We start from the raw sequence: 15,922 nt of genomic DNA on the forward strand, positions 1-15,922 counted from the left end.
TTTACTAGTGTGAAGGGCTTTTCTAAGGCTACACTGTACTCAGAAGCAGGAGACACAGAACATGTGTCTCTAATAACTCCAAACCAGTAATGATTTCTCATCAGTGCAGTAATGTTGGAAATTGATTTTATCATAAATATGCTAGTATCCTGTGGAATAAAGGCATTGCTTTGATAAACATATGTTAGGTTCTTGGGTCTACTAAATAAATAAGAAAAAAGCAGGGGCATGAACTAGGTGAAGAGGGGACTTTTTTTTTTCTTTTTTTTTTTTTTCTTTTTTTTTCACTCCTTGGGTATCCTAATTGTCAGTAAATGAGTCTTCCCACTTTCCCATCTGAGAAGTGTTTTTGTAAGGAACTAGCTATACTATCTAAGTTCAGCTATAATACTGTACTTAGTTAGGTGGTGGTCAGCCTCTCTGTAGATTTCCTTAAAAAATTAACTTAATTCCCAGGAATCAAAATCTCTCCTGTAACTGATTTCAGGTAGAGCCTTCGGAGAGGTTTTTGTTTGTTTGCTTCCCAGTTGTAACTTTTGAAGTGGGCTTCAAACACTACCACCAATCTGGCTTCCATATCAGTTGGCGTTGCATATTTCTGGTCTGGATACTAATATTGATATCTGCAGAAGCCATCAATTCAATTTGTGATTATTTAAAAAACAAACAAACAAAAAATCAAACCCACAGACATGTACTTCACATGTATAACACATGGCAATCCAGAACGTTCTGCAGATAAGAAAGATTGCATGTCCAAGAAATGAAAGAAATTATTCTTTGTTGGTCTTTGAACTATCTATCTGAGTATTACAGAATTCTCCTTGTCCTGTTTTGTTTCTCCTTGCTTTAAATGGCCATACAGCAGTGACACAAACTGTCTGTTCAACTAGGAAATCAAAGATGGAGAAAGCATTTCGCACTTCATTGCTGTATATACAGAAGACCTTTTGCTCCCTCTACAGAAGGTGGTGGAAAACTGCAATACAGAGTTCGCAGTTTAGTGTCATCAACCTTCTTTCACCTTTCACCCTTTCATTCCTTTATCTGGAACGTATTTGCAAAGTTGGTTCTTATCCTTCATGAGTTTGTTTATGAGTTTAAGAGTATATTACTGACTGAAGGCAAGAGTGTCTGACAGGTTAGAAGTAGCTCAGGACCTCTAGGCTTTGAATATATTCAAACAAAAGCAGCACATCTGCCCCCATCTTTCTCTGTTCTTTTCTTTCTCCCTTATTTGTTTGTTTAGTGACTCTCTGGTAGTCATGATAGTTAGCTATTCATTTTTGTTCACAGAGTACCTGGATGTTGTGGAGTCATGTGGCATCACCTAAAGGAAATCATGCAGAGCATATATTCTTCCTTTGTGAAGTGTGCTGTGTGTGTCAGATGCTGCTTGTGTTGGAAAAAATGAGATGGGCTTAGCCTGTCATTTCATCTTTTGCCTTTATGATAAAATAAAGCTAATCCAACCATCGGAAGAGAAATTATGTCCACTTCCTTCTCATGTTTCCTATGGTTCTTAAGAACTTCCCTAAATGATTAAGTAGATGTGCCTTGTAATGTGGCATGTAGTTCAGCTCAGGGGCCCTTAACCATACTTTCAAGCCACAAATCAAAGTGGCCATGAATGCATCAAACATCTTTATTTGAAGTCCTCCAGCTGGTGACGCTTTTTTGTGGTAAAGAATTAAGGTACTATTTACTGCATAACATAATATCCAGATGATTTTTGAAGTTATACACTTCTTAGTATTCAGCTAGTTTAAGAGTCAAATGCCTGTTCATGGTTTTTATGTATGATCAAACTGAAGTTAAATTAAGTCTTTAATGTAACGTTTTGTGTTCCAGATGACTTGATTTATTGATTTTATATATCAGTGTATTCACTATTAGCAGAGGAGCTGTATATATAAAATACAATGATGTTGACTTCTAGTTAATTAACCTAGCTTGCTATGTCTTATGAAGGCCACAAGATAAGTTGCATTTTTTAATATCTAACAAAATCTCCTTCCCCAGCCAGTGCTCACTAAAGTGAAATTTTTGCCCATTGTTTTGTTTACACTCATATAACACAGAACCAGGTGGTAGGAGTTAGTTTTTAGTTCTCGATTAAAACTCCCATCCAGCAGTATTCTCCAGATAAAACTTGTTACCTATGAATGGAGACGGTAAAGTCCAACTCTTTCCTGGACTTCCACTGCTTTCAAGAAGTAATGTAGGTTGCTGTCTAAAAGGACAATTGTAGTTTAAAGTAAAAATAATTTAAACACAAACAAATTCTTAGATTTCAATAATATTATGGCTTGAAAAAGACTGAAAGTTTGAAAGTTCACTGCCTTACTGAGCCCTGATAAATACTATTTACCCTGAATTAACTTCTGTTTAGTTCTCTTGTTAAGTGCAAACAGCTTAAGCCTTGTAAGTGCATATTTAGGACTCTAATTCTTTGCAATTCTCTGCTCTGTTATGCTTGCTTAAAGTATCTGTTTAATGGTTAAAAGGTGAGCTGCTTGATTCTCTATGTATTCACAGAGACAAAAAAGCCAGTAACCTTGTATGTTCTAGTTTGAAGTGGCATTTTTTTTAACCTACACATAGCAGACATGTATTAAAGGTGTTTAGGCTAACGAGTGTTTTCTGTACTTCACCAAGAACAATTACATAACAGTTAAAACAGAAATGATCTTTTTCTCATCTCCATAGGTGCTCTCTTCCCTCAGCAAATTCTCTGTCTGATAAATCAAGGGATCACACAGATGATGATGATGAATACAAAGTTCCTTCTTCACATCCTGCAATACTGAGCTCACAACCATCTCATTGTCATATAAAGCCTGTTGCTCGGTAAGGTCGTTTAGTAATATTGAAGGCAACTTACTTACAAAAGTCTGCCTTTTTCAAAATGTATTTGGATTCAAAATTTACAATGATGTTTAAACTTGACTGCTTTCTAAAATGTCTTATCTTTTCAAGCTTGGGTTATTTATGCCTCTGTTTCATTTGACCACCACCACAATCATAAACCTGTGAAGTTCACTGTATCATATCTCTGTGGTGTGATATTTTTTGCCTTTGAACACCACTTCTCAGGAAGAGAACCTTTTTGTTACTCAGGTGGAATAAATCTCTTTTGCTTTAAACGTGTTCTAAAATAGTATCTCCAAGGTGTCACACTTATGAATTGATAATTGATTATGGCAAAATTTGGAGCCAAGAGACATGGCAACTAAAGGCTGTCTCATTCACGGTGAACTTTTTGGTCTTTGAATCTCAAAGAAAATCTGAATGTCAGGAATGAAGAGCATAAATTGGGGGGAGGGGGGGGGGAAGGGCCAATTCGCTATTGGTCCTGTAGGCCCAATTATTTCCCTCTGTCATAAGAACCCACTATCAGTAAAGTTCAAGATATCTCTTATCCCAAAAATCGCTAAATACATTTTTTAGACTTGTTCAATCAGACGTTTACAACAGATGGATAAAAGTTCATAGTCTGATCACTCCTTGCATGCAGGTTAGCAGTGCTAAGAAGTAGACTCACTGTTAGAACTGGTGATCCAGCTTTCATTGCATAGACGTGAATGTTACACAGTTGTCTTAGGTCTGTGATATTGAGCACTTAAATTCGTGTCTGCCCTACTAGATGTTCTTTTTTGTTTAAGGGGAGAAAAACAAACAAACAACAACAACAAAAACAAAACTGATGAATAAAACTGTTTATGTTGGCCAAGCAAAGAAAAAAAAATCCAAGATCTTAGTTGACCTTACCTATACGATTTTTTATTGGAGAGTGTTGTTGTTGTTTTTTTTTTTTTTGTGAGAATGTCTTTCTGTACCATGCAAAGTCACCTAATAGAGGCTTAGTTGCTTGTATGAGTAGAGTTACACAGGATGCAACCTTTCTTAGACAAAGTCATTTGCAATGGAAGAGAGCATTATGTGGACAGATTACCTCGGTTTAACAGCTGCCGAGGACTGTGTCTGGTACTAAGTGGTGTGCTGCAATAGGAGTGAGTCTGTAGAGTGACACAATTGACTCCAGGGACCACACATCTACAGTGCATGCTTTGGGAAGTTTTAGTTTTGGGAAGACTAGTCCTAGCATGGTCTTGTGCCTAGAGTACTCTTCTGTAATTACAGCACATTGGATGAGCTCCTACGGGACAACTTTTGAGTTAACATTGTCCAGAAGCAATCGAGGCTATATGCTCTGAGACCTCTCTAAAATATAAACCGAAGTATTCTAAGTGGGAATGACTAAGAGATTTATTTTAATTCATACTTCTGATCTGAACCAAAAAACTAACGTAGATGCAAGCTTAAAGATTCTTAGGATAACCAACTGGAAAACTAGAAACTTCTAATTTTCTGGTATCCTTCATTTGCAGAAAAAGAATTGATTGGTGTCAATTGGCTATGATGGTATTTCACCAGACCATTAGAATTATTAATAGAGGCTATACATGAAAATCTGATTTCCAAGCTTTTGTAGCTTTTAGTTTACTATTTAGCTAGCGTAGTTGCTCTTCACTTATGGTGCTTTTTGGCAGTAATCCAGGTCTTGCTGCACAAAATGATTGTTTGCTATTCACATTGCTCTGCAACTCTTAATATATTCTCTCACAAGACTTTTACCTAAAACCAAACCACTCTCCTATCATTAAAAAAAAAAAAAAAAAAAAAATTTTGAATTCTATATCCGTATTTGTTTATATATGATGTTGCATATACTTAAAATGTCTCCTTTTAGCTAACGTTACTGTTTAGGTGTGAAAACAGAGATAAACCTTTCAAAATCAATCTTGATTCTAGTTGATGCTCTATGCTTAGGTATTGAAAAAAAAAAAAAAAGCCTTCCCATCCCCACTTCTTTTTAAACTCATAGGGGGTGCAATGAAAAACTTTTAAGTATTGTCTAGCAGTACTATTAAAGGTGATTTATTTATTTTAATTTTCATAAATGTTTACCACCTTTCAGTTCTGTCCCCCAGGGTCATGCTTTTGCCACCTCTTCCTTAGTGTTGCTTCCTCAGTTCTTGGACAGTACTTGGAGATTTTGGTAACCACAGAAGCCTACAATTTTTTTTTTTTTTTAGTGTCTTGAAATTTACAAACTATGTAATTCTTCCACATTCTACCCCCAAATATCACCTCTACGATTTCTTGCTCTTTTGCCAGCAGATATGTCAATTCTAAAAAGAGTACAAGAAAAATATGGAAAATGATTCACAGTCTTATTATGGGAGATCAGTTAATTGTCTGGTTTGTTACAGTTGATCTCTCATGTAGACAAGTTTCAGCAATAAGAAAGAGAGGGAAAGAATTTCAACATTAGCCTAACTAGGCTACTATTAGGAGAATGATACATTTTTGCAATCAGTATCTTTTCCTAATAAAACTGTTTCTGAAAGGAAAAGAAAGGAAAAAGACTAGACTTGCTCGTTAGTACTAATTTGCTGCTATTCTTTCTGGTGTTTTCTACTGTCAATATAAGCAGGTATTTCTGCAAGATTTGTAAACTGATAACTGGACTCATTATGAAGATTTTTAAAGTCATACCATGTTAGGTTATCATACTACCTAGGGCTGATTAATTTATCGAAAATGCAAAGTAGATTCAAATTAAACTAGAAAAGATTCTTAGTTATTTAGGATATATGCTGAGGCATCAAAGGAAGCGTTGCATTCACTGTATTTGAGAGATTGAACCAATCTAATTTCAAAGATAGAAGCAACACTTCCTCTACCACTTCCTTGGGGAAATTAATTCACAACAAAATAGCTCTTACCATGAGTTTTTTGTTTTGCTTTAAGTCTTGTAATTATTCTTACATTTATTTCATTACTACTCTTGGGACCACAGAAACAATTTCACTTCCTCTTTCCTGTTTATATATTTTAAATGATTCCAGACCTTTATTCATCCCTCCTTTCCATATGGCCAAAGGAGATAAGTTTATTAATGTTCGCTCTATTGGTAAAAACCCAAGATGTGAAATTTGAGCTGTATATAGATAGCTCTAGCAGATTTGCCAATGTTTGATAATAACGATACGTGGTGGGTGGTTGTGGTTTTTAGTTTTTAAACTGGAATTGTTTATCATGGTGGCCTTTTTCCAGAGAAACACTCTAGTTCTTTTTGAACATGCAGGGTCTGCAGCTCCAATGGCAGGAGTAATTTTCCACTTCTTTGTAATTTTTTTAAACAATATTTAGTACTATGAGAAGGTTTTTGATCTATATTTTTCCCTGCTGTCTTTGAGCAGAATCTTTTTACAAAAATAATCTCCAAGAGATTATATTTTTTCTGACAAGATTACAGGTATCTTTGTACTTTGTTTCATGGATATCTAAGTTTAAACAATTTTCATATTGATTAATTTTAAGAGAATGATACATTTCCATTTAAAAAAATACTAAATTCTAGTAAGGTATCAGGAAGTCTTAGTTTTTCCATAGAGATTTAGATGCCTGCAAAAGTGCTTTGACTTTTTCATTTTAAACGTTTGGCTTAAGATTTTAGTCGAAATTTGTTATTTCGATTGATGTTTTGTAGTATTCTGTTGGTTTTGTTTATTTGCTTGTTTTGTTTTGTTCTGTTGTGGTTTTTTTTTGTTTGTTTGTTTGTTTATTATTATTATTATTTATTTATTTATTTTTCTGCTTGTTTCAATGTGGATAACTACCAAAATTTCCCCTCTTAATATTTGTGCTGGGGAAACCTTAACAGCTGGGAAGGGGAAGTAGGATTGAGTTTGTGACTTAAATATGTGAATAAACCATTGACTTGACCTCTGAAATGAGGGCTATATTGAATGTTAGTTCTTCGTCTGTCTTGTAGTACAGCCTTGAGTAAGTTACTTAAATCATGTCACTATCCCACTAAGAAAGCGGTATGATTCTTCAGAGTTTATTGAGAGCTAACCAGTACCTGCTGTCAATATAAAACCCACAAAGTTTAGAATTAATGCAGCTTGTCGTCTTTCATTTGTTTCCATATAATGGACTGCCAGCGCAGGCATTTAATTTTGGGAATTAAGACTTGGTTAACTGGTTGATTACTTCCTTTTTAATGTTTGTCTCCAGGGTGTGTGAGAATGGTCAATGTGCTGGAGTAACGAATGGAACACACAGTGCTACTTCTGAGATGAAGAAACCAAAACATCCAGAGTTAGGTGCGTTTTTATTTCCCCCCCTTAGCAAGTAAAATTTCTCTGTGCTGTTCTAGGGGTACAGCAAGAAAACATTCACTTCTTGTGATTGTGTCATTCAGGAGATGTCTATGATGCACCTACTGTTCCGGTACCTTTGCCACCTGCACGACCTCCTACCAGAGACAACCCAAAACACAGCTCTTTGCTCAACAGGACACCCTCCGATTATGATCTTCTGGTGCCCCCTTTAGGTTGCAGACTTTTTGATGATTACATTTAATGGTTAACATAGCCTAGATTAACCAAATGCCATGTTCATTGAAAAACAACTAATGTTGAGTATGCTAAGAGTACCAAACAAGCTATGGGCTAAATATTACAGCTGTACATCAATATTTACCAGTGATCCGCGTGTGGCGTCTGTCTGTAAGCCCTCATGCAAGACAGATGAAAAGGCAAACAACATTTGTATTCAAGCTACAGAGAAAAGAAAATTGTTTTGCCTAAAACAGTTTAAAAATTGTTGTCCTTTAATGTGAAGTTTGAGCATTGGAATGTAATGCAAGCATGGAGGGTTTTTCCAATTGTAGATTTAATAACTGCGTTCTTTTTATGATATAGAAAGATGAATGAAAGGGAGCTGGTATTTAAGTCAAAGAAAACTAAATTGAGTTACATTAGTAAGTTTATTTCTGATTCTTGTCTACTGTCAAGGGACAGTTCAAAGCTCAGTGCTGCCTATGGTTTCCAGCAGCTATCTTTCCCACCCCTGATTTCTGCTCTCGCAACCAAAAGCCAACGAGCTTAACATTTTTGAGGTCAGAAGCATTAAAGAAGCCACTCTGCCTATATACTGGGGCTGGGCTTGACCATCACCCACACCGTCATTGACAAATTCAGTTGTATCATTGCGAGACTGTACTGTATGTGCCATCATCCAATTTTCTGGTTCATAAAACCATTTGAACATTTGCCACGTTCCTGCACTATTCTCTTTCTGATCTCTGAAGTGTTCTGAGTTGTAAGAATATACAGAATTGAAGGTGAAAGAGCAGAAGAAAAATACTTGGTACTTCTTGGTAACCTTGGTTCTGTCTGCTCTACCTTTATGTAAGGGAAAAATTATTTTGCCAGGCATAGAAGATTCAGTTTATGCCTTGAGTCAGAGCCTTTAGATAGCAGATAAAAATACATGTACACATTGTATAAGTGTAGCAGATTGGGTGTAATCACCGTTGGTGTTTGAATATAAATATATTTTCCTAGCCGCTGAAACATAGCTGTTACTCTGTACCGATAATCAGTGAGGCTTTCACTACAATGCACTCTTTGCAACTGAGCCACTTAAAAGAAATCTCTCCCCCCATCCCAGAAAAGAAATTGAGCAATACAGAGGTCATTCAGAGCATGTTTTAGAAGAGGATTGTTCATAGTAAGAGTCAGGCTTATAATTTCATTACTACAGTCGCTGAACTGCTAGATGAACCTAGGAGTAAGGGCCTCAGCAGCCAGAGAAAAATCAATTTTCAACTTTGCTCTTTATTCTGTGATGCTTAATGAAGTTTTGCTCATCTAATAAGTTTTTCCTAAATGCAGGTGAAGATACGTTTGATAGCTCACCCCCTTCACTACCACCACCACCACCACCTGCTCGGCACAGTATCACTGAGCACACAAAACCTGCTGGCTCAGGAAGCCGACCTCCTTCAGGACATGAACTGTTCCTTCATCCTGGTAGGAATACAAAAGGAAAAAACATATTCTGTTTCACTATTATGTACTCCAGAGGCATATCTGTTCTATGATAATGTTGTCATCAGGCTTTAGAAGTCTGTTTTGTGTACACCTCAATATACGAAAATATCAGAAATAGTTTTTGTGTGTGTGTGTGTTTTAAATGATGGAGATGAAACAAGTCAGAATATAAAAAGGGTCACCTTTTCATTATCACAAAGTAATGAAATGAAGTCAATATTTTTTGTAGGCGGGACATTTTGGTACATTGTGCTTTTTTAGTAAGAATTGCTACTTCTGAAGTATAAAGTTTTCTGTTGTAATCTGTGATAGTAGTTTGTATCCTTTTGTCAACTCCATTGTTTTTTCTAGTTCAATGTAATTCATGTTTTTGTTTGTTTCCAAGTTGGTACTTGAGGAAAAACTAGAAAAGAAGGAAAACAACATGCTGTTTTGTTAGAATTATTGCTGTGAAATTTTGTGGCAAAACTATTTTAATTGTGAACACAGCAGCAGAACCCTGTGGTTCATAACATTGTTGGTAATAAGTCAAATTTTCACCTATCTTTTCCCACAAATTGCTGTCACATTTGTTGTTCAGTATTTTGCTTGTAAAGGGCATAAAATTTATGTTCAACATTTATAACTTTGGGTTGACAAGTGTCAGGTTAATTATGTTGAATACCTTTGTTGCTGACAATAAAATTGCAACAGGGTTTTTGTGGGTTATAGTGCATGTCTTTGAAGTGAAGGTAGTTTCCTCTGCAGAAGCTTCCAAAAAATGATGGTGTCTAAGTTTACTGGTCCCAAGAATATTTTCAGTGATTATCTACCTTGAGGTGTGATTAGATGTCTTCCTCTTCCTATCTGTTCTTAATGAGAGGCTGTATGAAGAGTCTTAAATTGAATGTTTTGGCAGTAGTATTACAGGAGTGCAGGACTATGGATGATGAGCAATTATGTGCAACTGCATAATAGTCTGCCTGGTTGTAAGGTGTTTGGCTGATCCTTGTGAATAATACTAGCTGTGGGATGAAAGTGAGCTAGTTTAGGTTGAACCAGAATGACCCTTTTTGAAATGTTCTTATTACATATATATTTTACCATCAATTAAGACCTGAACATCGAGTAATTCACCAAAACTATGTGTGTTTGTAATGCAGAACTCAGCTTGGTGCATTACTTTCTTGTATAAGCCTCTGCATGCATCCAGGTAAAAAGACTAAACACATCACAGGATGTAAAGGTTGATCATAAATATAGGGCAAGGGACTAATTTATCTTCTATGCTTCAAAATAAAATAATGTAACCGATAGCAGTCCAGTCTGAATGGGTGCCTCAGTTGTACAATCTGAGGCAGAAACCCAAAGCGCACCATTCAGTTCTAATGCGAATGGAGAGGGGAAAATGAAAGCCACCACCTCCAGAAGCATACAAGCTCTGTTGATCTGTGTGCAGTTCCCAGAAGTACGGAGAGTTTTGAATTATCTGATGTTATTTCCAAATAATCTAAAAAAAAAAAATAAAAATCAATGACAATGTTCAAAAAAAAAAAAACAAAACAAAACAAAACAAAAAAACAAAAACAAAAACCATGGCTTTGAATTAAAAATTTGGAAATGTATTAAAGGCCGTTTGTTCTCCATATTTGCATAGTGAATGCAATCTTATCACAACAATTAATTTGCGTTGATCTTGTAAGTGTACACATCTACTTGGGCATAGATTCTTTTGTGAGTTGGTCTTCTTTTATCTTACAGTATTTCTAAAGCCATATTGACTTATTTGACACTGCATTGTTTCAAAGAAACCACTGCAAATAATTTATGATTAGGTTTCAAGGATTGTTTTCCATACAAGTTTTTGGGGTGATACCTCATCTGCCCATTAGAGACTGTGAGACTAGAATAATAATCTCACCATTAATAACAACAAAAAGTTGCACACACATACAAACGCTATTTTGAGTCAAGAGTAGAAGTCAGGTCCAGGATGATATTAAAAGTTTGGTCAGCTGCCTCTTCAGTAGACTGAAAATACTTGAAAGGAGGCCACAATATGCCAGGCCTATGTAGTTCTCTCATTTTTTAAATTCTGTTCCTATAATCATCAGAAAGAACTGAAAAGCCTTCAGCAGTCCTTGTAACGTTTACCCCGCAGCTGGGACTATGTGAACAGGAAATCTGCCCTGCAGTCTTGGTGGCAAAATATTGAAGTGTTAACCAAGCTCTAACCAAACAGACTAGCAGGGATACTTCTAATTTTGCTGCACTGGGCCTTGCAGCCTCTTCCATACTTTGCCAGCCACAGTCCTAGCAGTGTCAGGGCTGAGTAATTGAAAGGTACCTCATAAATGTTAGCAGAGGAGCAATTGTCAGTGCAGGATAGACCACCTTTGAGTTGTGCTCCTTATTTTGGTCACTTCAAGACTTGGATGTATGCATGGATATGCACACACTATGGGGGAGCACCTCTGTTTGGATTCATAGCTTTTTTGAAAGGAGGCTACTTTAAACCTAGATTCTGTGCATCAGCCCTCCCTCTTCCCTAGATAATAATTCTAATTATTCTAAGACACTTTATTTCTTTATTATTGCAGATCCCCATTTTGATCCGATAACCGGTCACGTTCCTTTGCCACCAGCTCGTAGAGTAACTGGAGAAAACGTAAAAACAAATAGGACATCTCAAGACTATGATCAACTTCCTGCCTCTTCAGGTAAGGTAGAAGACTGTTTCTGTAGAAAATTACAGCTTCATGAGGCAAGTAACTTTCATCTGTAAAGTTGAATGAGGTTTTTGTCATTCAGGGCAACAATTGGCAGTGGTGATATTGCTTTACAAAAACAGAAAATCCTCAAAGGATAATAGAGATTAAAGTTGTGCAATATAGGTAGAAGAAACTACCTGCCTTTGTGGGGTTATGTAGATGTTATGGCATTAATTTCACTAGCTGACAAGCAGAATGCTTTTGTGAGTCCTAGTGTTCCTTATTTTTTGAGAAAAGCAGGGAGTTGGCTGCTGCCTTTGAAGTTCACAGGAGATCAGAAGTCCTTCAGGGATCACATGCCTCTCACTTCCAGCTTTATGTTTTATTGCTCCTCAAAAAAAAGTAGCTTCACTGTCTACAGTATTATTAATTTCCAGTCTTTTTTTGCTAGTATGTCCGTGTGAGGTTCTAAGAAAATTTTAAAATACTTCTAAATAAAACTTGCAAGAACCAGAAACAATTAAAATTCAGTCTTCTGGTTGCAGTGGAACAGGTAAAAGAGAATCAATTCCTCTGTCAAAGAAATTTTGCTTATTGTTTTCAGACAAAACAAATGCTATTTAAAGAAGACATATATTTAAATTCATTTAAATAAAATAATAACAGTATTACCTGTATTCCCATGTATTTTCACCAATTTGTAGACAAATTTTCTTTTCTTTAGATGTGCATGGTATATGGAGCAGGGGGAGGATTGTCTTATCTGTAGCATTTTGCTGTGTGGAGGGATATCACAAATTAAAAAACAAGTGGTAATTTGAACCATTAAATACTATTCATTCTCCAGATATTGTGAATTGTATGTGAAAAGTAGTTTCTAATGCATAAAGAAATGAAGGGACTTGCTACCTAGTCTTCAATTTTAATCGTCATCAGTGCTTAATTGCAACAATCACAAGTGGAAAAATGCTACAGTTTTTAATAGTAATTATATGTCTCCTTCTTAGGAATGCATAGTTCTACTCTGCTGGGTGTAGGAAAGAATATCTTTTTCCAACTTAAAGTACAGGAGAGACTAAGTAAGCCTGAGGAGTGCTATAGAATCTTCAATGAATAGCACATCTGAGAATGAGTGGGATGCCTTTGGTAAATAGTAGCACTCTTGGGAGGATGTCTCTATTAATATAATACTGTTGCTCATTTTTTCTCATTGTTAGAGAAAAAACTGGCTTTGTAATACATGTTTTATACATGACACCGTGAGGGGTCTATTTGCCTTACAACATTAGCCTGATCTATTTGAGGAAATTTTAAATTCTTTTGTAATATAAATTATGATTACCTTTTAAATTGTTTTTTCCCCTGTGGTTTTTTGGTAGAACAATTTTTAAAATTGTCTTAAATTACTACAAGTTCTTTGGTTAAGTTCTCAGAGCTTTTTGATGTCACTTAATAAATACTATTCTATCTGTATGTTTCCCACAGCTGTCTTCTGCAACATCTAAATGCATCTACTTTTACTATAAATATAATTCTAAATCAGTATGATATACAGCAAGATTTTCAATTTAATTTCAATTAAATGAAAGTTGTGTGGTAGATCACGTCATAGTCTTAACTGGAAAGTTGTTTTTACAGTGGAATTATTTCTATAGGATGGAACTGATGAGCTTCAAGGTTAACTGATTGGCCTCACTCTATGATTTAAAAAATACAGTCTATAGATTGTGCCTCTACTTAAAACTTTAGTTTTTGTATTTATTCTGAACTAATCAGTTCATTTAGAAAACTTTTCTTCATTTCAGCCTTTTAGTGGGGTGATTCTTTGAACTAGCTGGAAAGGAAATGTAGTTCACTCTAAAATCTAATTACATTTTTGCCACTGGCTCCCTATAGTAGCACTGAGAATCCTTTGACTTCTGTGCTTCATTTTGATTCATTTGTTTATAAGATTGCAGTTCTGATGTTTAACCAAATTATTAATATGCTATGACAAATTCATTCTACTTCAGCCATGTATTTAGTATTGAACACAAGAAACGGTTCTCAGCTATACACCTAACTATCCCAAAGGCATAATTTTTCAAACATCTTAAATACATCATTTTTAAATTATTGCAATAAAAGCAAGGCAAATGAGATTGCTTTTTCAACTGGTATTTTACCTAAGCACAGCCAATGACATGTGGGAAAGGTAGAAGAAAATTAGGCCCCTAGTATGGATGTCTGATGTATTTTAATGAGTTTAGGTACTCTGTAAGAAATTGATTCAAATGGCTAGTTAAGAACATTATGGCCAGTTAAGTATAGTATATTCCTATTCACTCATCTGGCCTCATTAAAGCACTTGCATGCAAATTTAAATTTCTTTACAATAAAATGTTTGGGTCCAGGGGTATGCAGTGAGGTCACATACTGTTTCAGGGTAGATTTCCATTAAACCTAAGGAGAATTGTCTGCCTCAGTAATGTAAAACATGAAGATCATACCCAGCAGCGCGATGAAACAATATATTCAGTTACTCCTCTCTCCCAGCTCTGCCTGTTCCTTAGTATAGATGTCCCCTCAGTGTGCTTTGTTCCTGTACCCCAGTTACATGTGGCTGCTTGCCACTGCTCCACAGGGGGCCTTGCACAACAAGCCCTTGTCACCCTTCAGCTTCTCTCTTTGCCTCTTTCCCCGGTGCTTCTCGGTCCGTTGGTGAAAGACCATGGAACATACTGGAGAAGCAGCAAGGGTCATTTCCATGCAAAAAGGAACAGGACAGCTAGCATCGTTACAAATAGTCTCCTCCCATGGTGTCACGGAGCTTTCACACCTCACAGTTTTTTCCACACTTATTAAACATTTATTAAACGAGCCTGTCTCTGGCTTTATACTTATCAATTTCCTAAGGGTTAAATGTAGTGCTGAATTACAGAAATGTGAGTGATAGAAGAGACTCCTTGCTGTGGTAATTGTTAATTGAATTACACAATTAGAAAATCTGTTTGAATTTTTAGTTAAGGATCCACAGTGGCTGAAACATCAAAGGAGGGGAGGTTGGAAGGGAAGTTATGCTTAAATACCTCTATCTCAGTGTCCAGATGGACGTGCAGCTTAGGCTTAGTATCTTTAAGCTCAGGATCCAATGTGATACCCAGCTTCAGCTAAAATTTTATATGGATGTGAAGATATTGAAAGAGATGTCGGCACTTAAAAAATATAATAATAATGGGAATTGACTTAGAGAGAGGGCTGAAGATCTGAAAGTCTCTGTGCTATAGAGAGATGTCACTGGAGTGAGTTAAATACGTATGCTGCAAATCTGCTCACAGAATTAAAAATGACCTTTGTAAATGATGTGATTGCTCAAAAAAGTTTCTTAGGAAGCTTCAGCAAAGTAAAGGCTTCATATGAGAAATAACTTAAGTTTCAAACCTCTGTTAAACTGACTAGCGCAAAAATACCTCGTGTAGTGCACACACACACAAAGAAAGATCTGACCTATGTATAAGTAATTTCTTCTGTACTTCAAGCAAGAGAAAATACAAAGTTTGCAAAGTGATTTTTATTTCATTCTCTGTAGATAAGTCCATAACAAAATGTTCATATTAAAAAAGTTTAAAATGTGAAAGAAAGCAGATTGTTTTTGACATGATATATCATTATTTTAAATATGAAGAACATTCTTCTGTTAGTCTTGACTTTTCTAAAATAGGTGAAATGAGAAATTTGAACTTGTTTCTGATTTAGTTTAGTTTTTAGTTATTAACCACATTTCCTGAGCTATAATTAATTTCTCAATTCAGTGGATTTCATAGATCTTTTCACGTCTTTATCGCAGGTTTGGATCTGTCTTGAGGTGTGTTTACTAGAATGATTAGTGTTTATATAATGCTTCACATCTTCTGAGATGATTCAGGGATAAAAATTCATAACAATTATGAAACAAACCTTACCATCTGCAGGTTGTCATTACTATTTGCACAGGAAATAAGCAATGCAATTGGAACAAAATTAACCTTGACCCTTTAATGTTAATTCTTAATCAAACTACTCTCATCCATTTGTTACATGAATACCACCGTTGTACGTAAAGTACTATTTGCTTACCTTCTCTGAATTAAGAAACTGAATTAAATTTATAGCAACACTCCCATCTAAACACGTGGAAACTAAGTTGAGGGAGAAATACACCTTGGTTAGACATGTAATAATATGAACTGAGGTATTTAATGCAGCCTGTTGAATTACAGTTCTCTTCACCCAGTGTTATAACTACCGTATTGTAACAGAAATGCTAGAAGATACCACGTTCTTTCATCAATAAAAAAAACA

General features: G+C 35.7%; 1 protein-coding gene across 4 annotated transcripts in view; it reads left to right on the plus strand.

The window, feature by feature from the left end:
- The window catches only part of CBLB (Cbl proto-oncogene B), a 136,013-nt gene that overhangs the window by 115,364 nt on the left and 4,727 nt on the right, over positions 1–15,922 (plus strand). For 3 of the 4 annotated variants that reach the window (XM_084535667.1, XM_084535668.1, XM_084535670.1), the window contains 5 exons: positions 2,710–2,850; positions 7,090–7,178; positions 7,277–7,408; positions 8,754–8,891; positions 11,492–11,611. In XM_084535667.1, coding sequence (XP_084391793.1) covers positions 2,710–2,850; positions 7,090–7,178; positions 7,277–7,408; positions 8,754–8,891; positions 11,492–11,611 — 620 coding nt within the window. The remainder of the gene's footprint in view (positions 1–2,709; positions 2,851–7,089; positions 7,179–7,276; positions 7,409–8,753; positions 8,892–11,491; positions 11,612–15,922) is intronic. The other variant, XM_084535669.1, reaches the window with a different exon arrangement.

This window comes from Aythya ferina, assembly GCF_964211825.1.
Source record: "Aythya ferina genome assembly, chromosome: 1".
Taxonomy (NCBI): domain Eukaryota; kingdom Metazoa; phylum Chordata; class Aves; order Anseriformes; family Anatidae; genus Aythya; species Aythya ferina.